Source organism: Coffea eugenioides, chromosome 2, assembly GCF_003713205.1.
Source record: "Coffea eugenioides isolate CCC68of chromosome 2, Ceug_1.0, whole genome shotgun sequence".
In the NCBI taxonomy this organism is placed as follows: domain Eukaryota; kingdom Viridiplantae; phylum Streptophyta; class Magnoliopsida; order Gentianales; family Rubiaceae; genus Coffea; species Coffea eugenioides.
Window position 1 is genome coordinate 40,211,779 of NC_040036.1, and position 27,614 is coordinate 40,239,392.

At 36.9% G+C, this 27,614-nt stretch overlaps 2 protein-coding genes across 3 annotated transcripts; one reads left to right on the top strand and one right to left on the bottom strand.

Annotated features, from left to right (window-relative positions):
* Window positions 1-11,620: 11,620 nt before the first annotated feature.
* On the bottom strand, window positions 11,621-12,067 carry LOC113759710. Its single transcript, XM_027302284.1, has one exon. It carries the CDS (start codon window positions 12,065-12,067, stop codon window positions 11,621-11,623), a length of 447 nt encoding a protein of 148 aa, XP_027158085.1.
* A 1,946-nt stretch (window positions 12,068-14,013) lies between these two features.
* LOC113761284 (outer envelope membrane protein 7) lies at window positions 14,014-17,399 on the top strand. 2 transcript variants are annotated; one of them, XM_027304197.1, is made up of 2 exons: window positions 14,014-14,547; window positions 16,948-17,399. In XM_027304197.1, exon 1 carries the CDS (start codon window positions 14,270-14,272, stop codon window positions 14,504-14,506), a length of 237 nt encoding a protein of 78 aa, XP_027159998.1. In that variant the 5' UTR covers window positions 14,014-14,269; the 3' UTR covers window positions 14,507-14,547; window positions 16,948-17,399. The 2 variants fall into 2 exon arrangements, with proteins under 2 accessions (XP_027159998.1, XP_027159999.1); XM_027304198.1 differs by having other exon boundaries at window positions 14,014-14,513.
* The last annotated feature ends 10,215 nt before the right edge of the window (window positions 17,400-27,614 follow it).

The following is a 27,614-nucleotide window of genomic DNA, read 5'->3' on the forward strand; positions in this document are numbered from 1 at the left end:
TAGTTTAGCATCAGCAGGAGAAGAAAAGCTTCTTTTAAAATATGTCATCATCTTAGCCCCATCAAAATGATTATCAGCATTTGGATGCTCTTCATAGGAAAAGAAATTTGCAATTTTACTCTTGCATCCAGGTTCAATAGAAGTTTTTAAAATCTCATTCACAATTTCAGAATCAAAGATTAAGTCTACCCCATTAACCCTGGACATAATCTCAGTTTGGTCAGTGCCTTTCCTAAGATTAGCAAAGAATTGATACAGCATTTCAGGGTAATAAACATTGGGCATAGAAATGATATGTGACCATTTCTGAAAAGAAAACAGATTCAGAAGGGATTCTAAACCTATTTGGCGAAATTCAGAAGAATTGACAGTGCGTTGAGGGATGACACCTTTCTGGGATATCCAGGAGTGTTTGTCTTTTGCAGCATCATCAAAGAATGCAGGGAGTGGGGCTGATTTTGGAGGTGGTTGAGAAGATGTTCCCTGTCCAGATTTAGGCTGAGAGGATGGTTGTGGTGTAGGCCGTGACACTTGACTCTTGATGGCTCCTCTTTTGAAGCGTTTGGATGTCCGTTTGACAGTAGGAAGATCCTCATCCTCATCCCTGAGTGAATGCTTGCGTCCGGCAGTAACCTTTCCTCCCCTTAGATTCACCATTGTGTGAAATGTGTGGAATGAGGAATGCAAATGATGCACACAGTTGTATGGAAGTGAATCGCACAGAAATTTTGGGACAAAAAGGCCTTGATCAAGAGTTGCCAGAGCAGTTATGAAAGAGTAGGGTTTGGAGGGAAATTTGGGAATTTGCGAAATATTATGCGATTCGATGAAATGATCAGGAGAAATGAATCGCAATCAGTCAGGAAAAGTTTTGGTTGGGTCAATTTGGGATTGAGGGTTTCAGAGAAGTATGAATTTGAGAGTGAGAGAGGAGAGAGTTTTCGTCCGAGAGGAAATAGAATAGGAAGAGTCTGAAGCAAATGAGGAAGAAAGTTGATTTAAAAAATGAGCCGTTGCACTGTCGGATGGCCGAACGAAGTTGTGCGTCCGACAGTTGCGTCCGAACAGGCGCAATTCTGGAAAATGGTTGAAGAACATCATCGGACGTCCGTTTATCTTCTTTCGGACGTCCGAAGTCTATGAACAATTTAAGATGATTTTTCGATTATTCCTAATTTTGATCTTAGATGCATGAACTGATCTAATGGCAAGGCTTTTGTAAAAATATCAGCAAATTGATCTTTAGAACAAACATAATTTACACAAATTTCACCTTTTTGAACAAGATCACGAATAAAGTGGTGCTTTATATCTATATGCTTAGTCCTAGAATGTTGAATGGGATTTTTGGTTAGATTTATGGCACTAGTATTATCACAGAATACAGGCATGCAATCATACAACAATCCAAAATCATTCAAGGTATGCTTCATCCATAAAAGTTGAGCACAACATGCACTAGCGGCAATATATTCCGCTTCGGTTGTAGACAAAGAGATTGCATTTTGTTTCTTACTAAACCAAGAGACTAAACAATTTCCAAGAAAATGACAAGTTCCACTAGTACTCTTTCTATCCACACGACAACCTCCAAAATCAGCATCCGAATAACCATATAGTGCAAACTCATTAGATCTAGCATACCAAAGACCATAGTCTAATGTACCTTTCAAATACCTAAAAATCCTTTTTACAGCATTCAAATGTGATTCTTTTGGACAAGATTGAAATCTAGCACACAAGCAAACAGCAAACATAATATCAGGTCTACTTGCGGTTAAATAGAGTAGGCTTCCGATCATACCTCTATAATGCTTTTCATCCACATGATTACCTTCTTCATCTTTCTCAAGCTTTGTAGAAGTGCACATTGGAGTTCCAACTTGCTTTGAGTCCTCCATGCCAAACCTTTTCAGCAATTCCTTGGTATATTTTGCTTGATTTATAAAAATTCCCTCAAGAGCTTCTCGGATAGATCACCAATTATAAGCTCTTTTGGATGATTTTGGCTGAATTTCCAAGCCTTGGGAAGATCTTTGAGTGAATCATCATTTTTGTCTTCATCTTCCTCTTCTTGATCATTATGAACTTCATTTTCCATTTCAGTTGCTGCTGGTTTAGAGCTTCCTTCATTTCCAATTGATAGCTTTTCCATTCCTTCTCGAACACCTACATCATCATCCTCACACGAACTCTTGGAATTATCATCATTGGTTTCATCAAATGTTATATGTATAGCTTCTTCAATCACAAGAGTCCTTCTATTAAAAACTCTATATCCTCTTTTATTTTCACAATACCCCAAAAAATATTCCTACATCAGATTTTTTATCAAACTTACCAAGATGTTCCTTTAGATTCAAAATAAAGCATTTACAACCAAATACTTTGAAATAACCAATCGTAGGTTTCTTATCAAAAATCAGCTCATAAGGAGTTTTCTTTAAAATAGGTCTCAAGAGTATTCTATTCATCACATAACATGCAGTGTTTACCGCTTCAGCCCAAAGATATTTAGGCAACCTACATTCATTCAACATAGTTCTAGCAGCCTCTTGAAGAGTCCTGTTTTTCCTTTCTACAACACAATTTTGCTGTGGAGTCCTTGCAATAGAGAACTCATGTGTTATACCATTATGATCACAAAATTCTGGAAAACCACAATACTTGAATTCCGTCCCATTATCACTTCTAATCCTAACAATTTTTAACCCAAGCAGATTTTGCACTTTAGCAAACAATGAAGTAAAATTCTTGAAGGCATCATCTTTATGAGCAAGAAATATCACCCAAGTGTATCTAGAATAATCATCAACAATTACAAAACAATATCTTTTACCTCCCAAGCTAGTAATTTGAGTGGGACCAAATAAATCAAGATGCAAGAGTTCCAAAGGTTTAGAAATAGATACACACATCTTAGGTTTAAAGGAATTTTTTGTTTGCTTCCCAAATTGACATGCATCACATATTTTGTCCTTATCAAAACTGATTTTTGGCAAGCCTCTAACCAACTCCTTTTTCGAAATTTCCTTTAGTAAATCCATGTTAAAATGACAAAGTCTTCTATGCCACAACCAAGGATCTTCATTTGACGCTTTAAGACATTTTAAGTTAGAAGAATCAATTTTATCAAGAACCACAATATATATGTCGTTGAACCTCTTACCTTTGAACACAATATTATATTTGGAATCAAGCACAATGCATTCATGTTTTTTAAACAACACATTCAAGTCTTTATCACACAATTGACTAACACTAAGCAAGTTATAACTTAAGTTATCAACTAAGAGCACATTATGGACAAAAGTATCACCATCCTTACCAACATCACCTATTCCAATTGTCTTAGCTTTCACATCATCACCAAATATCACTTTTCCACTTGACTTTGATTTCAGCTTTATGAACAAAGAGGGATCACCGGTCATATGCCTTGAGCAACCGCTATCAATAAACCATTTGGACTTGTTTGAGCATTTTTCCTAAAAAGAGAGTGTTTGGTACCCATTTTAATTTTTGGGTCCGCAATAGTTAGCATTGTATCTAACTAACCACATGCATTTCATCCCTTTGTTCAGATTTCTTTTCACATAGCAATCACCTTTCAATGCCCTCCTTTGACACACAAAAACACACATAATGGAAGAGTCCTAAAATGTACGTGGTTTGACCATATCTAATCCACCTCTTCTATATGTTGTGAAACATGTGCATTTTTGTTTGTGTGCAAATGTTCTTTCGAAAAGTAGTAGGAATGTTGGATGACATGTTCCTTTTGATAAACTCCTGCCTTTTCTTGCTTTCAAAGTCTTCCATCCAAGTTGTCCATTCTCTTTTTCAAATCACCATGTCTTTCCTTCAATCATTTCACAAAATATTTGTCTTTTCTATCAAGCTATTTGAACATTACATCCGGCTCTTACAAGACTTTCATTGTCAGTCTTTAGTTGTTTATTTTGTTGAAAAAGACTTGCATTTTCTTGAATGAGAAAAGCCATTTTCTGTTTTAACTGCTTGTTTTTATCATAAGATTCCTTCAAGGCATTATGCAGTTTTTCAACAAAGGATTCAAGATCATCATCTTCATTATCATCACTTTCAGATTGAGAGTGTGTGGAAGTTACCTCATTATTTCCAATAGCCATGAAGGCCATTTGAGCTGATTCTTCTTCTTCTTCTACTTCCCCTTCGGAGTTGCATTCATTCCAAGTAATCTGAAAGTTGTTGAATCTTGGCTTCCGATCAGCTTTTTCATCTTTCATCTTCTTCATGGGGCATTCGTTTGCATAGTGTCCAATCTGTCCATATTCGAAGCATTTGTCCAACTGTTTCTTGTTGAAATCCTGTTTTCCTTTGTACTTTGTGATAGATGGCTGATTCTGGAATTGATTGCTAGGTCCTCCCCTTCTAAACTTTCTTTTATTCAAGATTCTCTTGAAGCCTCTGGTGATGAGAGCAAGATCATTATCATCACCATCCGAGTCTTCATCATCCAAGTGAGCTGTATCATCTTCACCTTGAGTAGTCTTTAGAGCAATGTTTCTCTTTGCTCTAGCTTCCTCTTCCTCCTGCACTTTAGATTTCAGTTTCAACTCATAAGAGGTTAGTGAGTTAATGATAGATTCAATAGGCACAGAACTTAAATCCTTAGCCTCCTCTATTGCAGTCACTTTATTTTCCCATTCTTTGCCCAACGCATTGAGAATTTTCCTGTTCTTCTCTCCCAAGGTGTACTCTTTGCCCAACACCTCAAGATCTTTGATCAAGTCAGTGAACCTGCAATACATTTTGTCAATATCCTCAAGAGGTTCAATTCTAAATGATTCATATTTTGTGACCAAGATAGCCTTTTTCTGTTCTTTAACGTTGTCACCACCCTCATGGATTTCTCTTAGTTTATCCCACATTTCTTTGGCCGATTTGCAGCCTTTTACTCTAATTGATTCATTTGAATCTAGGGCACTATAAAGAACATTCATGGCCTTGGCATTCAATGTGAGGTTAGTCCTATCTTGAGCATTCATTTCAGCTCTCATTTTTGGCCGAAGCAACCCTGTATCTGCATCAAGAAAGTTAGCTTCATGTGGTCCTTCACTCACAATAAACCATAGTTCAATATCAATAGATTGCAAAAAGATAATCATCCGTTCTTTCCAGCTAACATAGTTGGATCCACTGAACATGGGAGGCCTAGTAACAGATTGCCCCTCAACAAACATAGCATGACTGGTTGTCATCTTTACTCCAAGCCGTTAGAGCTTAATCTCAAGGAGACCAAGCTCTGATACCAATTGTAAGTCCCAAACACAACCAAGAGGGGGGGTGAATTGGGTTGATTAAAATCTTAACCAAATTTATGCACTTTTTCTTTAATAAAAATTTACCTTCTTTTCTAGTAAAGATCAACCAAGTAGATTAGAAGACAATAGCAATATTGATCAGAAAAACAAGTATAGATAAGCAATGAGAATTTTATTAAACAAAAAGTAAAATAGGAAATCAAACCAATTGTCTACCAAGCTTTCCTCAAACTTGAAGACCAATCACAAGGTTGAGCAACTTCTCTTTGATGAAAGATGATCAACTAGATGTACAATGGAGGGAGCACTTCCTCCTTGCCCTAAGCCTCACTTAGTCAAGCTAAGAAGTTTTACAAACACTCAGATAACCCTCAACAAAGCTACACTAAAGAAACTTTCAACCACAAGAGAAAAGCTCACCAGAAGTTCACACACCTTAGAAAACAAATCTAACTTTGGAGACTATTTTCTAGCTAAAATATCTCTTGAGATCTTGTAGACCAAGTGTGCAAAAGTCCCTATCTGACTTAGAGTCGTTTGTATTTGAAGGGAACCAAAAATGGGCTTCATTAATACTTCCAACGGCTAGAAGGCATATGAAGAGTCAGCTAGCCGTTGAGGCTGTCGGACGTCCGATGGAGTATTCATCGTCCGAAAAACAGTCAAGTTGTTGTTCGGACGTCCGATGGAATTTTATCGTCCGAGCTTCAGTGTCCGAACGACGTCCAGAGAGTTATCAAATCTTCGAAGAATTTTTAGGACGTCCGATGATATCGATGTTCGTCCGAAGCATGCGTCCGATCCTTTAGGACGTCCGATGATTCCTTGCGAGCGTCCGACAGAGTCTTGGCAGAGAGTCATCAAAACTTTGTGGAATTTTTAGGACGTCCGACATGATCGATCTGCGTCCGACAGAGACTCCTTCCTGATGTTCTTCATCCCTTCGGACGTCCGACAGTTTCCTTTCGGACGTCCGACATGAGTGTCCTGTTTTTGCTTCTTCTTTTTGTTTGATTTGCAATTCATGACATTTTAGTACCTGATTCTTTGATAGGCAAAAAACACTTATATTTGAAGAAGGTTAGATAGACATTTCAAAGAACTTTTGTGATCATCAAAACCAAGAATAACATCTTGTAGTGCAGCTTACAACCCAACTAATGAAATACGATCCAACGTACTTAAGATACAATCAAAGTTTGTCTTACAAGCTTCCAACATATCAAATTTAAAGTTTAACAAGCTACAAAAGAAACAGGGTCACACCGTAACTAATAGCGATTTCACCCGAGTTCTCAATTCCTGCTAAGGAAAACAAATTGGAAAGAATGAGCTAACACTCAGCGAGTTCTCAAAAAGACATACAATCACATAGAACACTTCAACTTCACAATTTAAAGCGAGTAAATAAAGTGATTAACAACATCAAGGGGTAAGATACGGGTGACTCTTAAGAGCCAATGTCCACGAATCTTGATATTATTTCACGTAGTCGACACTCCGTCAACTTTTAAGTATTATCACTATGTAGAACTCCACTTACTTCATTCTCTTTCCAACGACTCCCCCTACCGGGCCTGAAATCCAAAACACTTACAAAGGGTATTGCTCGAGCATACCATAGTTTGCACTTCAAAAGGGACAAGTCTAAACGCCAAACCCAGTGAATATGAAACACTCTCCTATGGCTCGTCAAATCTCCTCGACCAAGTCCCATGACTGGCTCGAATTGACATACTTACCTATAGGACTTAGGAATTCCCAAGAATTAACATGCACAATCAATCACTGATCGTCGATGGGATAACAACCCAAGCGACATCACAACACTTTAACAATTCAGAATACTATTTATCTCAGTCATAATATCAAGTTCACATCTATGTGACATTTCCAAATTCAAGACAGATAACATGCATGGAAACTCACCAATAAATCAAAGCTCAGAATCCAAGTTAGGATCGATATCACAGTCTTCAATCACTCCTATAAACACATAAAAAGAGACAATAAGTTTCGCCCCAACAATTCACAAAACTAAACCAAATTCACTTGAATTCGATATGTAAGCTCGAGTTATGAAAACAATATGTATAGAGAATAGTTTTCCCCAAAATTTGACGCGTGAAAACACAAAATCAATGGCAAAACAGTCTCGAATTCACCATTGCTGCCCGGATAGTTTTTGGCCCAAAAATAGTGAAATAAAGTGACTTTTAACCGTTAAAGTTCCTAACTTTCAACTCCAATTCAACATTTAATCATAGACTAACATAATACCAAGTCACTTGAGTGCAATTTAGTCAAAAAGAACACAAAAATGTCGAAAATGAAGGTGGAAAATTAACCCTCTTCATTTGGCTAGCCCATCCAAAAATTTCTCAAGAATTTCACCAATAAAACAACCATTTAGCCAACAAAAACTCATTCAAATCCATATGGGCTTCATCAATCATTAGCCCTTGGTTATCAATGAGAAAATTTCCAAGTAAATCCAACCCACAAATCAAGAGATATGCTAGTATTTTAACCACAAGAACATCTAGTGGTATAACTTCAAGAAATTTACTAGATCTACCATAGATCTTATTCAAATCAAATGAATCTAACATTTTCATGACTAGAAATTAAAGATTAAGGATGCTTTTTGGTTCTTACCTCAAGATCTAACTAGATCTAGTGTGATTCAACCTCAAAAATTCCTTCCAAGATTCATCCCTTCAAGTTTCCTCAAGAAAGGTCAAATCTTCTAAGTTGCTTGGTGATTTCTTCCACAAATCCACAAGAAGCAAGATGGATGGTGTCCCTTCTCTCTTGGTTGATCTCTCTCTCTCTCTCTCTCTCTCTCTCTCTCTCTCGACTTTCTCTCTCTCCCTCTGTTCTCTCTTTCTCTCTCTCAGCCCTCAACAAGAAAAGAAGAAAAAGAAGAAGAAAAATTATGGTGGTTGATGGGTTTTAAAGTGATCTTCAAGAGCAAGATGGAGGAGGAAACGGAGAGCTCTCAAGTCTCCCTCTCTCTCTCAAAATTTCGGTTGGTTCAAAGGGGAAGAAAGAGAATGAACTCTCAAGTCTAGTTCTTCCTTTAAAGTGTGGTAAGGGGACCACCTCACCTACTCGCTTATGTGTCGCGTTCTCATGCGACATCTTATCCATAACTAGATTTCCCTCAACCAATATGATCCTATCATTTTTCTATTTCTTTAAAGTCTCAACATGCTCTAGATTTCATCTTAAGACTAAATTCCACGTCATCACTCCAAAGTTTCACACTTAATGCTAGCCAAACGATAACTGGGTAATTAATAATAAAAATTCAACTAAGATATAAAATGACCTTTTGATAGATAAGGATACCAGAATTTTGGCAAAAATCACATAATATAAATATTTTCATCGTTATTATTTACCTTTCAAAAATAGTAAAATTTTTAGAGCTCTCACAGAACCAACCCCTGATTTTACACCGTTGAAATCCCTATGAGTCTAGTTTCAAACGCAACAAACAGAACTCAATTCCGACTTTCCTATACCAAGTTATAGTTAATTTCCCAAAACTGCGCAGGACTTCCTACGAAAATTTTCCAGCAAACTATTAGTTTGAAAAACTAGGTTTTCTTTTCTTAAACCTCTTTGTTTTGGCTAAAAACTAACACACATACAAAGATATAGCTTGTAACAGGTATTTTGAGTAAAATCATATGCAAGAAGAAGACAAAAATGCCCTAAATTCACATCTCAATATCACTTCCACTCATATGAACAATAAAAAAAAAAAAAAACAACCAGCATCTCTCCAGTTTTTTCCTAATTTTCCCTTCAATTTCCAAGGTTAAGCTCCATGGAAAAACAATCCAAATCAAGTCCACAAGTTATAAGGAAAAAGGGTTTCTTATACTAGGCCACCAAACCAACTAATTTAAGCTCATCTCTAACATATAAACATCACATATCGAGGCTGGAAAATTCTCTACTAAAGTTGGAAGTTCCTATTTGGAAGCTTAAAAGTCACAATAAAGCTACAAATCTTCATACAAGTCCATAACAAAGCTAGATACCATCATACCATAGCTGAAAAATAGGAAACAAGGCTGAAATTAAAACCCTAGGCTGGAAATTTCACCAATCTTCACAAATCTAGGTTATCTTCTATAAAACTTCCAATTTCAAATCATCTTCCCAATAAATTGCAAGATAAGAAAGAGAAAGAAAGTTTCCTAGCTTAATACCTTCAAACCTCCAAGAGAAAGTGAAAAACCAAGGCTTTCCTCTCCAAGCAACTCCACTACAAGCTCTCTTGCTACCTTAGTGCAACTTTGTTCGGTTTAGATTTGTGGTTCTTATTGATCTTCACTCAAACAAGGCAAAGATCAAGATGGAAAATGGAGGTTTTCTTCTCTCTTTTTTTCCCCTCAAGAGCCGGTCAAAGAAGATGAAAAGTGAAGGAAATTTTGTGCTAGGAAAGATAAGACTGGAAGAAAGCTTCTTGGTCAAATAAGGCCTTGATTGCCAACACTTGGCAAGCCACCATTTTTCCTCTCATTTTTGTTTCTTTTCCTCTCTTTTTTGGTCAATAATTTCGGCCAACCCTAGGATAATATTAGGGAAAGAAAAATGAAGGAAAAATAAGAAGATTAGGGAAAGAAAGTAATGGTCAATTGGTGATTTCGACCGGCAACAAACGGCGCGAATTGGTTCAAGCCTATTTCTTTGCCTCTCTTGTACTTTTGTGTTAACTTATGATTCACTAATGTACTTTTAGCACTTTTAATCAAATACTTCTTCCTACTTAATACCCACTCTTATCTACCAAATTTAGTATACACACCTCACCAATTGATCACACTACCACAATGCACCAAAATCCTAACTTACACTAATTTTAAAAGTAAAAGTAAAACTCTCGACTCTATTATTTACTACACCTATTAAGGGAAGTAATTAGTATTAAAGAAATTATAAATTAACTTATTCAAAATAAAAGAGACTTATAAAAAAATATAAGTAAATTTTCAAGTCCTCACAATTGTTCACTCATTTTTCTTGTTCACTCGACTGAGAACCCCAACTTCTAACATTTATATTTCTCTCTCGCACAACCCCATCGAAATCCCCTTCATCTTCTTCATCTGCTCAAAGTGGCCATTGTTCCGTAGGAAGACCAAAACAAACTCTAGGATGATACATCATTTCGTCCGCAAAATAAATTCCAGGATGATCTTGACTATATGTACCATTTCCTAGGGATCTCGATGGGCTTTTCACCTATTTTTCATATGGACGACGACATCATTTTCATTAATGCTCCTTTCCAGATGTCTATACATGGTTCTTGTCCTAGATGCAGTCAGACTCCCATATTGGACCTCTCCGTTGATGATGACGAGGACCAAACGCCTGAACAAGTGCAGGCACTACCTCGAAGGTTCGAACGACCACAATTGAGATGCGATCCATCACACGGAAGGATACATTGGAAATGTAGCTACTCTACCACTCCGCACGATAAAGGCAAGAGACGTGTTGGGGGGTGATATTCAGATTTTAAGAATTTTTCTTGTCAAATCTCCCATTATTATCATTCAAGTTCATGTGCTAATTGTTGCACTCATTTATCGTTTAAATGGTTGAATGCTACATTATTTATCATTATTAAATTAACATTAAAACTAAATATTAAAAAAGGGATGACTTGGGCATATTTTATTTTCATTTAACAGCATGCATGATTAGCACAATTCTTATAGGTAAATTAAATTTTGGATCTCATGGTTAGGATTTATATTACGTGTTAGGGTGTAGTGATTTCGAGTTTAGGGTTAAATTTATGATTAGGATTAGGGTTAGCTTTTAGAAAAAAAAATTTAAACGAATCACAACATATCAACTATGCGGCGATCCTTAATTGCATCATAATGCTTAATAATTTGGCCTGCTCATTTCACGAGCGGCGAAGGCTTTTCAAAAAAAAAAATTGCTCCTTAGTTTCGTAGAGGAAAAAAAATGAAAAAGAAAAACAATTTTTTAAAGAAGCCTCCATTACTATCTGTAGCAACCCTTAATGTAGAACAAGCTTCCAACTTACACCACTTTTGTGAACTTTTTTTATTTTAACAATATTCGTAGAAATTCGGCTACTTGTAGCGATCACAGGTTGCAAAGTCATATTCGACAAACTGAAATCAGTTTAAATAACGGTTTGTAACTTGTAAGTTAAATTTTACATCAGTTTAAACTACAAACTTTTTTTTTTTTGTCAAAATGTCATCATTTAATATATATGTGAGAAAGGTTACAATATTCCTATCATATACATACTACTGGCACATGGCCAGGACATCTTTGTGGGCTTCAATCCTAAGCCACACAGGGAAGTCAAGCTCCCACCTTGTTTCATCAATTAGGTTAATGGCAAATTTTGCCAAACCATGACTAGTGCGATTATATTTCCTTCCAATAAATATGAAGGAACATCGCCAAAAGGATCGACTAAGATGTATGATATCATCTACCAACACATCTAACAGAGATAACCCAAAACATCTGTGATTAATTCTATCCACTAGACACTTACAATCTGAATGTATGAGTAGAGATGTCCACCCTTCTTCTAGAGCTTTGGGCATGGCTGATCTGATTGCTTCAGCTTCTAGTATGGCAGCATCCTTCATCATTCCAGTAGGGATTGCCCAAGTTTTAACAAGTTTTCCATTATGGTCCTTTGCTGCGATGCCCAGTCCCCCTCTACTTCTCTTTTTGTCCATTGCTGCATCCGTGAATTAGAATGGCATGTTGATCCTGAAGTTCTTTTGTGATGGTCATCGTTGGTACTTCTGGATCATCCTTTTTGCTTTCCCTTTTCTCCAGGTCCCACATCTATTTGTACTCCAGCCATTCTTCTAGAGCTCTACTTGAGATCAGGTTACCTTTTGTGCTTTCCTTGTTGAAGTAGTAGGCATTCCTTGCTTTCCACAATTGCCACAAGAAGTTTGTTGTGGCTTCTATGTGACTAATGCCGTTAACTCTGCTTCTAGCCCCTTGCAACGCTTTCCACCACTTCCAGAAATTCCACGAGCTTGCTTGAATACCATCCCATTTGATAGGGAATGTCTTCCAAGCCTCTTCTCTAGCTTTACAGTTGAAAAAAAGGTGCTCTAGTGTTTCAACCTCTTCACCACAGCATTTGCACCACTTATCCCCTTTACCAGTTCTTCTATGCACATCTTCATTTGTAGGCAGGATGTTATGAAGACATTTCCATAGGAAGTGCTTGAGTTTATGTTTTATGTTTAGATCCCAGACTTGATGCCATAGTGTAGGATCATCCTTCCTTGTGCTGGATCCCTCATTTGGTTGCTTCTTATTGGCCTTCTTGCTCAATTTGAATCTGGCTTGAGCATATCCTAACTTGGTGGTGTAATCTCCACTACTGCTATGCCTCCAAACGAACCGTCCTGCCTTTCCTGGATACTGAGAGGGATCATTAGTATTTGTTCCACCTCTTCTCTTGAGAAAATGGACTGAATAAGATTGTTGTTCCATCTCTTGTTACTGATCAACTCACAGATTTTGTCTTTGTCACAATTTTGAGGTCTAGCTGATCTTATTAGTCCATTCATACCATTGGGAATCCATCTATCCTTCCAAATTGCAGTTGATCTACCATTCCCTATCTGTCTCCTTATTCCATCTTCTAGCAAAGGGATTGCACTATGAATGCTCTGCCATATCCACGAGGAAACTGACTTTGCTTTGGCCTGCAAGATAGAGGAGTTCGGAAAATATTTCCATTTCATTACCTTACTAACTAGCAACTCAGGTTTTGTTAGTAGTCTCCACGCTTGCTTGGCAAGTAAGGCTTCATTGAAGCACTTTATATCACGAAATCCAAGTCCTCCTTTACCTTTGATTTCTGTCAGGTCCCACCATTTTTTCCAATGCATGTTCTTCTCGCCTTGGTCATTTCCCCACCAAAACTTCGCCATCATGCTACTTAATGTTTTGCATAGTCCATCTAAAAGCTTGAAAACTGACATGGTATATGATGGTAGAGCTAATGCCACAGATTTGAGAAGAACCTCCTTACTCGCATTACTTAACATCTTGCCCTTCCATCCTTGCAGCTTGCCAGTCATCTTGTCTTTCAAGAACCTGAATGTGCTGTTTTTAGATCTTCCTATAACCATAGGGAGACCCAAATACTTTGCATGAGAAACATGCTGGATGTTGCCAAGAGTTTGGAGGACATCTTGCTTATTTGCTTGGGAGGTGTTTCTGTTGAAAAGAACTGCTGATTTCTCATGTTGATCTTTTGCCCTGAAGCTAGTTCATAAACTTGAAGAATTCTGGTGATCTCACTTGCCTCCTTAGAGTTAGCTTTACCAAAAATTAATGAATCATCAGCGAAAAACAAGTGGGAAATGGCAGGGCCATTCCTGGAGATTTTAGTTCCTGTTAATAGATTATTCCTGCAAGCAGATGTCAAAAGATTTGCAAGACCTTGAGCACAGAAAAGAAACAAATATGGGGACAGTGGATCACCCTGCCTAATGCCTCTAGAAGGACACACATAACCTGTTTTGTTCCCATTGATATTAAAAGAGTAGGAACAGGAAGATATGCACCCTTTGATCCAATTGATCCACAAGGGGCAGAACCCATTTTACTAAGGACACAAAGCAAAAACTCCCATTCTACTCTATTATATGGATATTTGGAAACCTGGCCGGTTGACTTTAGGCGAAACCACGGGAGTTTCTTACCAATCATCTATATCCCAAATCTTCCCTAATTTCTGTCTTCTAGCCCTAATTGCAAGAGTTAGGGACAAACCTTTTCAGTAGAAAACTTCTGCCAGCGAAACCTTTTCAGTAGAAACCTTTTCTCTGCTAAACTCCCTAGTCCCAAACAAGTCAAGGCCTAGAGAGGGCGAGCGGGACGGGTTGTTAACAGAGAAAGTGGTAGAGATGGGGGCTTTGACCGCAGCACTGATTGCAATAGCAGGTGTAGCACTGGGTTGGATCACCATTGAGATCGCCTGCAAGCCCTGTCTTGAGAAGGGCCGTGAAGCCATCGACCGCAACCTCAACCCAGATTATGACCCTGATGATCATGATGAAGCTATTCGTGCCCCTCTCGAACCAAAATCGATGCAACACTCTGAACATCCTTCTTCAACTTCTACTCCTGTCAAAGCCATATGATCTTCAAGTGAGAAATTAGAAAGAATTGGATCTACAATTTGGTATTACTGCCTGCCCCGTATCTCAATTTTTCGTTTCAGCTTCCCCCCCCCCCCCCCCTCTCCCTATTGATAGAGTGGGATAGAGCGTTCATAAAAGTTAAATAGGTTTCTCATACATTTTTGCTTGTTCTGTCAATGTTAAAACTTTTGGAATTTATGGCGTTAAGGTGATTATGTTATCCAGAGAGCTCTATCATAGGTTCCCCCCCCCCCCCCCCTCTTTATCATAGGTTGCTAGAGTCACATTGTTTTAGTTGGACTAAACTGAATGCGCAGTTTAGATAGAAAGTTCAGTTTTAGAGCATTATATTGTGATTTAATTTCTGAGTCAGTATTTACATGTTGGAAAAAGTAGCGTTATCTGAGCAGCTCTTAAATGCGCAAATGTGTGTTTTGATGGTTAGTTTATAAGGTTCATGTGCTTTTCTAAGAAGACCAATTATTTTCCTAAAAGAAATATCTTTTAGAATGCTTGTCTTTTGGAAGGACTTCCAGTTATGTATGAGGGTATTTGTCTCTCCTCTCCCAATTTTATGAGGCAATTGCCTTTTTGACCGGTAGACTAAGCCTCTGATGGTAGGAAAGCGCTATAGTTAGAGCTTATATTTATATGACATCTTCTTCACAAGTCATAAGGATTGGTTGGTGTGACTTCTTCAAGGTAGGCATAACAATTAGAGTGCAGACTCATGATGATATTCTTGTCATTTTGTTACGAGACTGTAAACTATATCATAGTTAGGTTTCGCCTTGTTCAGGGAAAGAAGGGGAAAAATAAGGAAAATAAATGCTAAAGGTCACTGTATGGCATAAAATATCCACATAGAAGTCTTTCCTGCAAAATGTTTCACAAAAGTGACTCTGTGTTTCTTTAACAGAGTTGGTCGAGGTGATAATCTTCATCCAAAACCATTTATTTACTCAGACCATATTTTCAAATGGAGTTTGATGACTATTAAAGTCCAATGGATTTAAATGGGTCACCAACTTAAGCAATTAGTTTGTTGGTTCCAGATACATCTAATCCACTTAGATCCAATAAAGAGCACAGAAAAGGAGGAAAAAAAAGGAAACAACAGCCAAATAATATCTTGACAGGTAAAGAAAAGGAAAAGCCCTCATTGACCCATCAACACTCTCATTATTGTTTATTTTTTGTTTAAAAATGTATCTATGATAGGGAATTAGTAGTGTGTGTTAAGATTCTTAACTGAAGAATTGTTCTTATGTGCTAATGGTGGATGCAACATCGATGGTGGAGAATTCTATTTGGTGGATTTCTCGGTCATTGTGATTTGAATTAGATATCACCCATTCTTTTTCACTACTACAAATTCAAATTGGCTGTGCTTGTAGAATGGCTTATAGGTTACTTTTGGTTGCTCAAGCTTATACAATTTACATGGGTTTTGGATTGATAGGGCTAGGGTATTGTTCTGGTGGTAGGAGCATTGTTTGAATACATGTTTTATTAACTTTGATGGAGGGTTGTCAATGGCTGGCCGAGTGATCTGAATTTTGTTAAGATTCAAAGTCAGGATAGGTGTTTGGCAGCAGCAGCAGCAGTTCTTGTTCACGGCCAGCTGTTACGGTGGTTATAATGGTGGGCCAGTCATGAGGGGTTTTTATTGGGGAAGAAAGCCCAAAAAAAAAAAAACCACATGGGATCATTTACCATGTGTCATAATGGTGTAGGCATATCAGATAAATTTAAGAGACAAGATAGAACATGGGTCCTGTATGGGTAGTGAATTCACAGTTATCAACTTGGGCTTGATCCATTTTGGCTCATCTGATTGATATATTGAAATGGGCCTTGTGTGCCATAATCTACCATCTATATAGTTATCGTCATTTATCATATATTAATCCATTTTGAAACTTAGTAGTGTTTGGTAGAAGTTCTTACAGCAGTACAAGTCTTGTATTGTATGCTTATTGTACTGAAGTGTGACATTAGGTGCTGTTTTCATGAATTGGGTTTACTTATCATAGAAGAAAAGGTGATCTTACAGTTATATGTTGAATAGTGCTGATCATTGCTTGAAATGTAGTGTTTCTTTTACTAAGTAAGCCCAATTGTCGGATGGATATGAATAGATGTTATTTACTAGCTAAGGTATTTGTGTTGATCTTGACGGACTTGTATAAGAGGGACAAGAACTTACCACCCCTTACAGCTTAATGTTTCCAGTTCTTCACTTCCCACCCCCCTGCCCCCACCCCCTCAAAAAGAGGGAAAAAAATTTGATCTTTGGTTCTTGTTCAATAACTTCATGAGAATATTTTTTGTGGAAATTAATATTATGTCCTCAAATAATGCAACTTCTATCCAGTTTCAATGACATGCTTGATAACATTCCAAGAAACATATCATAATCTTGTGGTCCATGGGTGCAGGTGCTTACTAAGGGAAAGCCACATGTGCTCTTGTATTGAGGAGTTTCTGAGAAGGAATAAGTACTTTCTGTACCATATATAATTTTGTACACTAAGGTTTCAAGTAAATTTGGTGCAAGCATTGAATGAAGACAATTGTGAAGCAATTCTGATGTTGTTGATGGTTCTACTGCCCTTGAGTGATGACAAGTGTGATCACATTTGATACACGTTATGTTCACTCATTCACTTTAATCGCCATGCTTACAATGACTTCCCTATATTGACGACCTGATTCTAGGAAAGATCATGTGTGCTTAGGATGTCAAAATTAAGATGATGCGTTGTCTATGATTTGTGGTTATAATTTGGCAAACTGTTTTGGATTTATCCGATAATCATTTTCTAATTTTTCACACATATTGATTGGATTGTCTACAGGTATCCCTGGATCAATGCAAATTATTTTCTCAGCTTTTCTGTTATTATAGTTTTGCTTCATATTGCTACGACTTTGAGAGTGATTTTGTAAGCATGGGTCTAAAATGCTAAGCGTGACTTATCTGATACGCTGAAGTGCCATTTTAGAGTAAAGCTTCATCTAGTCTATGTTATTCCTTTTGGCATGTTAAAACATGCTTGATGTTCCTTAGCCATTTCTTGGACGTTGGAGGACAAGTTGTCAAGTTCTCGTGCATTTGGCGTGTTATGGTAATGCAAAAACATGGTCCAACCATTTAATCGTTTATTCCCCTAAGAACTAAACTTATTCATCGACATAGCCATAATTAGGTAATTAGACTCTAGTAAAGTGATCAAGTACGAGTATTAGAATAAGCACTGTAGTATATGATTCATTATAGACACTGCACGTGATCTCCACTTGCAGCCTCTGTGCTGAGTCTTGGATCAAAATCAGAACTTCAGATCCAATTATTCAAATACTGATGCGAACTAATTAAAAGCATTCTTTAAACAGGTGACCCAATTCAAAGTCACCTCATATTCGCCAAGTGACTATCCTTTGGCTTTGTGTTATGAAAAGTTTTAGTGTAGCTCGAATGCACACTTAACATCATCGAGAAGCAAGCTTGTATAATATCTAGGTTGGCCCAGAAGCTTGCCTCCATTTAAGTGCTGAATTGGTGTTGAAAACAATGTACTAAAAATCAAAATTCAGATCTGTAAGCTAATAAATTTAGTCAAAGACGCTCGGGTGGCAGCAGCAGTCGGTCTTTCCCCAAGAGAAGAACTAAAATTTCATTTTGATCCAAACTCTTTTTGAGTTTTCCAGCAGGTCGAGAGCTTTATAGTTGGTTAGTGCGTGTTTGATTGTGCGAGTGAATGTGTAAGGTGGTCTAGGTATACGGTGAGGCTTTTTCTTTTTCTTTTTTTAATTAATTTATTTAATGTTTAATTTTGATAATTGAATTTACATGGATGACATGGATTATCCATTTGAATCCATCAACTCTTTCTGCCTTCTCTCTACTCTTAATCTTCTTTCCACCGTTTTTCTTCCATATGACTGAGATTTTTGCTTCAAGTCAAGGTCCCCCTTATTATAAAACTAATAAAATAAACTACTATAATTGAAATTGAAATATTAGAGAAAGAAATAGAGAAATAGAGAATGATTTTTTTTTATTGTTCCAACTAATCAAAAAGTACACACAAGAGGTGCTAAGGTACCTCTATATATAGGTACTACAAAATTAAAGGTACATCAATTCTATTAAACACGCATTACTACAAGAACATGAATAGCCATATGAAACGATTCATCTAATACATGAATAGCTCTTATGGATTGAAACCATTCATCCAATGTAATTCTTTTATATAATGTAGCAATGAATTATGAATTGATTCTCTTGGAATCAATGAATTATGAATTAATCCTCTTGAGAATACAAATGAACATCCACACTTTTAGTTATTTCATAACACTCCCCATTGAATGTCCATTACATAAAGAATATGTATCGTTAAAACCTTACTAGGGAAAAATTCAATGGGACAAAAATCCTAGTGAAGGAAAAAGAGTACACTATTCATGTGTATTAATTTCTCCCTCTGATGCAAACATCATTTGAGATCTTTTAATCATCGCATTCCAATATTTTTCGTCAATTATTGCAGTATGCATGCCTTGGGTAAATAAATTTGTCAAATTATTATCTGATCGGATTTGTTGCACATCAATTTGACCATTCTTTTGCAAATCATGAGTAAAAAAGAATTTTGGTGAAATATGTTTCATCCTATCTCCTTTAATATATCCTCCTTTCAATTGAGCTATACAAAACTACATTATTTTCATATTATATAGTTGAAGGATTTTCTTTTTCGGAGGACAACCCACAACTCTTCTAGATGTAGTGGGCCATTGATCTTAACCAAACACATTCTCGACTGGCCTCATGAATTGCTATTATTTCAGCATGATTCGATGAAGTGGCGGCTAATGATTGCTTTGTAGATGTGATGACCCAGAAAATTATTTTTCCCACCTCCCAACTATTTGCATTTTTATTTAAATTGTATTTTTATAAAGTTTGCATTCATTTAGTGATTTACTTGTTAATTGATAAATGAGTTTCTTTTAATTGCTTATTTTAACCTTCGAGTGAATAATTTGTTGAAAATATTTATATTATGTGATTTTTGTCAAAATTTTGGTATCCTTATCTATTAAAATGTCATTTTTATAACTTAGTTGAATTGTTATTAATAATTGCCCGGTTATCGTTTGGCTAGCATTAAGTGTGAAACTTTGGAGTGGTGACGTAGAATTTAGTTTTAAAATGAAATCTAGAGCATGTAGAGACTTTAAAGAAATAGAAAAATGATAGGATAACGTTGGTTGAGGGAAATCTAGTTATGGACAAGATGTCGCATGAGAATGCGCCACATAAGCGAGTAGGTGATGTGGTCCCCAACCACACTTCAAAGGAAGAAACTAGACTTGAGAGTTCATTCTCTCTTTTCGCCCTTGAGCCAACCGAAATTTGAGAGAGAGAGAGAGAGACTTGAGAGCTCTCCATTTCCTCCTCCATCTTACTCTTGAAGATCATTTGAAAACCCATCACCCACCACAATTTTTCCTCTTCTTTTTCTTCTTTTCTTGTTGAAGGCCGAGAGAGAGAAAGGACCGAGGGAGAGAGAGAAAATTGAGAGAGAGAGAGAGAGAGAGAGAGAAGGGACACCATTCATCTTGCTCCTTGTGGATTTGTGGAAGAAATCACCCAATCAACCTTGAAGATTTGACATTTCTTGAGGAAACTTGAAGGGTGAAGCTTGGAAGGAAATTTTGAGGTTAAATCACACTAGATATAGTTAGATCTTGAGGTAAGAACCAAAAATCACCCTTAATCTTTAATTTCTAGCCATGGGCATGTTAGATTCACTTGATTTAAACGAGATCTATGGTAGATCTAGTAAATCTCTTGAAATTATATCACTAGATGTTCTAGTGATTAAAATGCTAGTTTAGCTCTTAATTTGTTGGTTGGATTTGCTTGGAAATTGTCTTTTGATGACTAAGGGATAATGATTGATGAAACCCATATGGATTCGAATGAGTTTTGTTGACTAAATGGTTGTTTTGTTGGTGAAAATGGAAAAAATCTCTATGTCCACCAAGTGTTCGATCTTTTGTTGAGGGTTATTTATATGCAAATTTTCATGGTTTTTCTTGCTAAAAATCTCGGCTATCTATTGTTTGATATGTTCATAGATTTGTTATGGGAAAATTGGGAAGATTTGATGGAGAAATGTTTGAAAAATTCTTGTGGGAAAAATTCTGCCTTTGCTGTCCAAAACAGGGGAAGATATTCCAACCTTGATTTCCACTTTTTCTTAATAATTTTGGCCGAGGTCTTGTTCAAGAAACTTGTTAAAATATCACTCTTTACTTGTATGTTGAATTTGAACCAAAACTATGAATTTCTCCCTTGTTTTCTTGTTGGAAAGTTTGCAAAATGGACTGAAACTCAGAGAGCATTTTCAATGAACTTGTTAGATTTTCTGGTATTAATTGAAAATGAATTAGAGTCTAAATTTTATACCATTAGAAAGCTCTTTGAGTCTAGTTTCAAATGCAACTAACGGCATTCGATTTCAATTTTTCTACATTGAGTTATAGCCGTTTTCCCGAGACTGCTCAATTACCTTGATATGACGCGACAGCTTTCTTGTGCCTCTGTGATCGCCATTTTTAACCACGAAAATGCATGAACTGAATTTTGATGTCTTCATAAGAACTGTAGAGCTATGTCTTAGCTTCGAAACGCCATAAAATTCATCTCAATCCGATAAGTGTACCTCCATTTATGATCAAAATGCCGAGAGGTGTCAAAGCTGTCACTTTGATTTTTCTCCTTTGTACTCTTTCCTTTACTTTTCTTGGTTTAATTTAACATTTTTCACTCCATATTATACCTGAACCATTGACCTAACATGTACATGGGTTTTCCCTTTGAATTGAACTTGAAAAGTATTCTAGATACATATTATTTTCATAACTCGAGCTTACGTGTCGAGTTCAAGTGAATTTGATTTAGTTTCGCGAATTGTTGAGGCGAAACTTATTATCTTTCTTTACGTGTTTATAGGAGTGATTGAAGACTGTGTTACCGATCCTAATTTGGATTCAGAGCTCTGATATATTGGTGAGTTTCCATGCATGTTATCTGTCTTGAATTTTGTAAATGTGACATAGATGTGAACTTGATATTATAACTGAGATGAATAGTTTTTTGAATTATTGAAGTGTTGTGATGTCGCTTGGGTTGTTATCTCATCGACGATCAGTGATTGAGTGTGCATGTTAATTCTTGGGAATTCCTGAGTCCTATAGGTAAGTCTGTCGATTCGAGCCAGTCATGGGACTTAGTCGAGGAGATTTGACGAGCTATAGGAGAGTGTTATCTATTCACTGGACTTGGCATATGGACTTGTCCCTTGTGAAGTGAAAACTATGGTATGCTCGAGCAATACCTATTTAAGTGTTTTGGAGTGTGGGCCCGGTAGGGGGAGTCATTGGAAGCAGAATGAAATAAGTGGAGTTCTACATGGTGATGATACTTGAAAGTCGACGGAGTGTCGACTACGTGAAATAAGATCAAAATTTATGGACATTGGCTCCTGAGAGCCACCCGTATCCTACCCCTTGATATTATTAATCACTTTATTTACTTGCTTGATGTGAACTTGAAGTGTAATTTGAACTGCTCTATGTGACTGTATGCCTTTTTGGGAACTCGCTGAGCATTAGCTCATTCTTTCAATTTGTTTCCATAACAGGAATTGAGAGCCCGAGTGAAGCCGTTATCGGTTAGGGCATAGCCCTGTTTCTTTTGTATCTTATTTTGGGTTGTTAAACTTTGAATTCGATATTTTGGGAAGCTTGTAAGACGAACTTTGATTGTATTTTAAGTACGTTGGATCGTATTTTATTAGTTGGGTTGTAAATTGAACTTAGTTATGTTTTAAACTGTGGAATTGTTATTTTAAATACTTTGGAAGTATTTTATTCGATCGAATGAGTGAGTCCTGACATGATTTGGGCAGGTAGCCTGCCGAACCCTTTGGTTCGTCCTAGGGGAAGGTGGGGCTGTCACAGTAGATTGCCAAGAAATGACTGTACCTTCATATATAAATAGATAACCAGTCTGAGATCTTGTTTTATGCGGGTCAGATAAATATGTAGCATTAGCATAACCAAGCAATTCAGATTTGGATTTATTTGAATAAAATGAACCAAAATCAATTGTTCTTTGGAAATAGCGAAAAATATGTTTAATACCATTCCAATATCGTCTTGTGGACGAGGAATTAAATCTTGCTAATAAATTCACTGCAAATGATATATCAGATCTTGTAGAATTAACAAGATACACTAGTGCACCAATTGCACTGAAATATGGTATTTCAGAACCAAGTGTCTCTTCATCTTCCTCTCATGATCTAAAAGGATCCTTATTAGGATCTAGTGATCTGACAACCATTGGGGTACTTAATATATGTCTTATCCATATAAAATCGTTTTAATACCTTACGGATATAAGCAGTTTGGTGGACAAAAATTCCACCTTTAAAATGCTCAATTTGTAAACCAAGAAAAAATTTTGCCTTTTCAAAATCTTTGATCTCAAATTCCTTTTTCAAATATTCAACACTATTTTGAATCTTTTCAGGAATTCCAATCAGATTTAGATCATCAACATATACAGCAATTATCACAAAATTTGACCCATTTTTCTTGATAAAAACACATGGACATATTGGATCATTGGTATAACCTTCTTTAGTTAAACATTCGTTCATGCGGTTATACCACATACGTCTAAATTATTTGAGTCCATATAAAGATCTTTGTAATTTAATAGAATAAATATCTTTAGGATTTGATTTGCATGCTTCAGGCATGCTGAATCTTTCGGAGATTCTCATATAAATATCGTTTTCAAGATTTCCATATAAATATGCAGTAACGACATCCATTAGATGCATATATAGTTTTTCATGTACTGTAAAACTCACAAGATATCTAAATGTGATAGCATCCACTACAGGTGAATACGTTTCATCATAATCAAATCCAAACTTTTATGAAAATTCTTGGGCTACAAGTATTGTTTTATATTTCACAATTTCATTTTTCTCATTTTTTTCTCACAAATACCCATTTATATCCTACTGGCTTTAAACCTTCAGGTGTTTGGACTACAGGTCCAAAAACTTTTCTTTTAGCCAATGAATCCAATTCAGATTGGATCGCATCTTTTCACTTTGGCCAATCATTTCTACGTCGACATTCATCAACCGATCTAGACTCATGATCCTCGTCCTCTACCATAATATCAAGTGCTACATTATATGCAAAAATACTATCAATAATTATTTCTTTTCGGTTTCAATTTTTTCTTGAAGTGACAAAATTTATTGAATTTTCTATAATTTCATTCTCTTCAAGAATTAGATCTTTAGGAGTAACCTCTTGAAGAGGTTGAATTTTGTCACTAATTGTTGATTTATCCACTCCACTTTTTTTTTCGAGAATTTTTATCTTTAGAACCAAGAGATTTTCCACGCTTTAGGCGCGCTTTAGACTCATAGCACTTGTAATTTGTCTTTCAGAGACATTAATTTTAATCGAAATATGTGATTTAGTAACTCTTTTGGAGTCATTAAATGCATCTGACAATTGATTTGCAATTTTTTGCAAATGTATAATCGTTTAAACTTCTAATTCACATTCTTTAGTACGAGAATTAAGGAAATCCAATGATATTTTTTAAGTGTTTTCCTTTTCAATTGATTTTTATCTCCCCCTAATGTCGGTATGATAGCCCCACCTTCCCCTAGGGCGAACCCTAAGGGTTAGCGAGCTGCCTGCCCAATTTTCACCAGGACTACTAAGCCAAAAACACGATTACCAAACCATACGGTGCCGTTAAACTTCAATTAAATGCTGTAACGAAAAACGTAAAAAATCGCGGCCACATCAGAATCCGGCCAAAACTTGGCCGAATTGCCGGCCGGATTCCTGGCCGGATTCAAGGCAGTGAACAACCCAATTTTTTTCAATCTCCCCTGCTAATCTGGCCATGTATCCGGCCAAGATCTGGCCGGATTCCCTGCAGGGGATTCCCACCAAAATCTCTTTTCTTTCCTTGTTCAAGTTCCGCACTCGTCCAGTTCCAACAAATGCGAGAAAAGTTCACAATACAACAGATTATATTGGTGTTCAGCTTTCACTTGTTGGCAGACGAGGCAAGTTTGTACATATTGGGCAATTTTCCTCTTCATATTATCCCACTAATATAATCCTCTTAAATTTTGATACATCTTACTACTACCCCGGGTGGATTGTATGTTTCAACCGATGGGTTTCCTCCAAAATTTTCTTTTTTAATGTTTCCTTCTTCGGCACCACTACTCGGTTCCGATATCTCAAAATTCCTTCGGAACTCAAATTGAAATCAGACAATTCCCCCTTTTCCACCTTTTCCTTCCACTTTTGTACCATTAGATTCTCCTTCTGAACCTCTTTAATGCAATCTAGTAAAGTGGATGTCACCCTAATATTTCCAAAAATCACCTTCTGACGTTCAAGACAAGGGTTCCACTCACTAACTCTTTCTAACATCTCCCATTCTTTAACCATTAACCCAGCCACTTGAGCCTTTCAACTTAAGGCATCTGGTATGACATTTGCTTTCCCAAGATGGTAGTTAATCGTGCAGTCATAATCCTTTAGAAATTCCATCCATCGACGCTGTCTCATGTTCAATTCCTTTTGAGAAAATAGCTATTTAAGGCTTTTGTGGTCAGAGTAAACCTCAAAAGTTACCCCGTATAGGTAGTGTCTCCACTTTTTCAGAACAAATACAACGGTTGCTAATTTCAAGTCGTGGGTTGAATAGTTTTGCTCGTGAGGTTTCAATTTCCTAGAGGCAAAGGCAATCACATTCTTATTTTGCATTAGCACGCACCCCAATCTTTCCCTCGAGGCATCAGTATATACGGTGAAACTATCCTTTCTGTTAGGCAAAGCTAGAATTGGTGCCATGGTCAATTTTCTCTTCAATTCTTGAAAACTAGCCTTACACCTAGCGTCCCACATAAAACGGTCATTCTTCTTTGTCAAATCGGTTAAAGGATCGGCAAGTTTCGAGAAGTCCTTAATAAACCGACGATAGTAACCCGCCAACTCTAGAAAACTACGAATTTCTGTGGGATTTTCTGGCCTCTTCCACTCGGTCACTGCCTTTACCTTCGCCGGATCTACAATGATACCCTCTTGTGAAATTACGTGCCCTAAGAAAGGAATTTTCTCCAACCAAAATTCACACTTACTAAACTTGGCATACAACTGGTGTTCTTTTAGGGTTTGTAAGATGATTTTTAAATGCCGCTCATGCTCCTCTCGGATTTTTGTGTAAACCAAAATGTCGTTGATAAACACAACTACATATTGACCCAAGTAGGGTATGAAAATCCGATGCATCAAATCCATAAAGATGGCAGGGGCATTGGTCAATTCAAAGGGCATGACTGCAAACTCATAATGCCCGTTTCTAGAATTGAAGGCAGTCTTTGATACGTCCTCCTTCCTATTTAGAAACTGATAGTATTCCTGTCGGAGGTCTAACTTCAAAAATACCACTGCTCCTTGCAGCTAGTCAAACAATTCATCAATATGAGGCAGTGGATATTTATTCTTAATTGTCACATTGTTCAATTCTCGATAGTCTATACACAACCTTAAACCCCCATCTTTCTTCTTAACAAATAATACAGGAGCTCCCCATGGAGATCCGCTCTCTCGAATAAATCCTCTCTCCAACAAGTCTTACAATTGCAACTTCAACTTCTTAACTTCAGCAGGTGCCATCCGATATAGGGTCTTAGAGATCGGTGATGTCTCCGGTAACAAGTCAATCTTAAATTTTATCTCCCTTTCCGGCGGTAAGGTCACTAACTTATCAGAAAATACATCCGGATATTCCTTCACTACCGGTACATCTTCTACCCTTAATTTATCATTAGAAGTGTTTATAAGAAAAGGTAGGAACCCTTGTGCCCCTCTACTTAGTAATTCCTTAGTCCGAATACCCGAAATCAGTGCAGATGAGGCTAATCTACCCCTTACATCTAGCCTTAAAGTCGCTTCCCCAGGTATACGAAATTTTACCACTTTCTTTTTACAGTCAAGTTGAGCATCATATGTAGCTAACCAATCCATACCCAATATAACATCGTTACCCCTTAATGGCTAAGTTTATTAGATTCGCCAATAGTTTTCTCTCTCCTACCCCAATTTGGCAATTCTTATACACCATACTAGTAATCAGACGTTGGTCACCCGTAGGTGTACTAACTTCCAAGTCATATGGCAATCTAACAGGCTTTATATCAATTTCACACATAAAATCGGGGTTTACAAAGGAATGGGTAGCACCAGGATCAATTAAAATCTTAGATAAACGGTGGAATACAAGGATCGTACCTTTTACGATTTCAAACAAGTCAGGGACCTGATGTTGCTCAAGGGAGTACACCCGAGTTGGCACCTTTAGTCTAGTCCCTTCCACCTTGGACTGTCCAGGGTTGGTCTTTGCTGGTAGCTAGATCCCTTTCCCTTCTCAAGCTAGAACCGGACAATTAGCAATCCGATGATCGGAGCCCCCACAGCGCAGGCATTTTCCCTCTTTCTTCCAGCAATTATCCTCCGTGTGATTTGTCTTCCCGCAATATGTAAGGACCCGAAAATTTTCTTATTTTTATTGAATATTACTAGTTTATTTAAATATTTATTCACCTGTTTGCTCCGAATATTTTATTCCAAACTTTTTAGACCCAATTACAGGGAACTATGGCTTACCTGTATTTTTAAAATGGCTTGTTACAAAAATTATTTTTTGGAAGCTCGTTTAGTGAAAATAAATGGATGCGCGTGTGGAGGTAATAATCAATTTAAGGGTACAATGAGATTGGAAATTAAAGACTTATACATTAGTCTTGAAATAGGTATTTTTATGTTTAAGTACTCAAGTATTAGTTAGTTATACCATCGTTATAATAATTTCTTAGAAACTTCGCCGTACCCCGCGCAAATCGAAAGTTCACGTATATCGAGCCGGAGCGGTTAATTGGAGATTTAAGAAATTATTCTAGAC

Bases quoted from the DNA above. Each gene is read 5' to 3' on its own strand.
- LOC113761284 (XM_027304197.1), top strand. From the start codon at position 14,270: ATGGGGGCTTTGACCGCAGCACTGATTGCAATAGCAGGTGTAGCACTG.
- LOC113759710 (XM_027302284.1), bottom strand. From the start codon at position 12,067: ATGGACAAAAAGAGAAGTAGAGGGGGACTGGGCATCGCAGCAAAGGAC.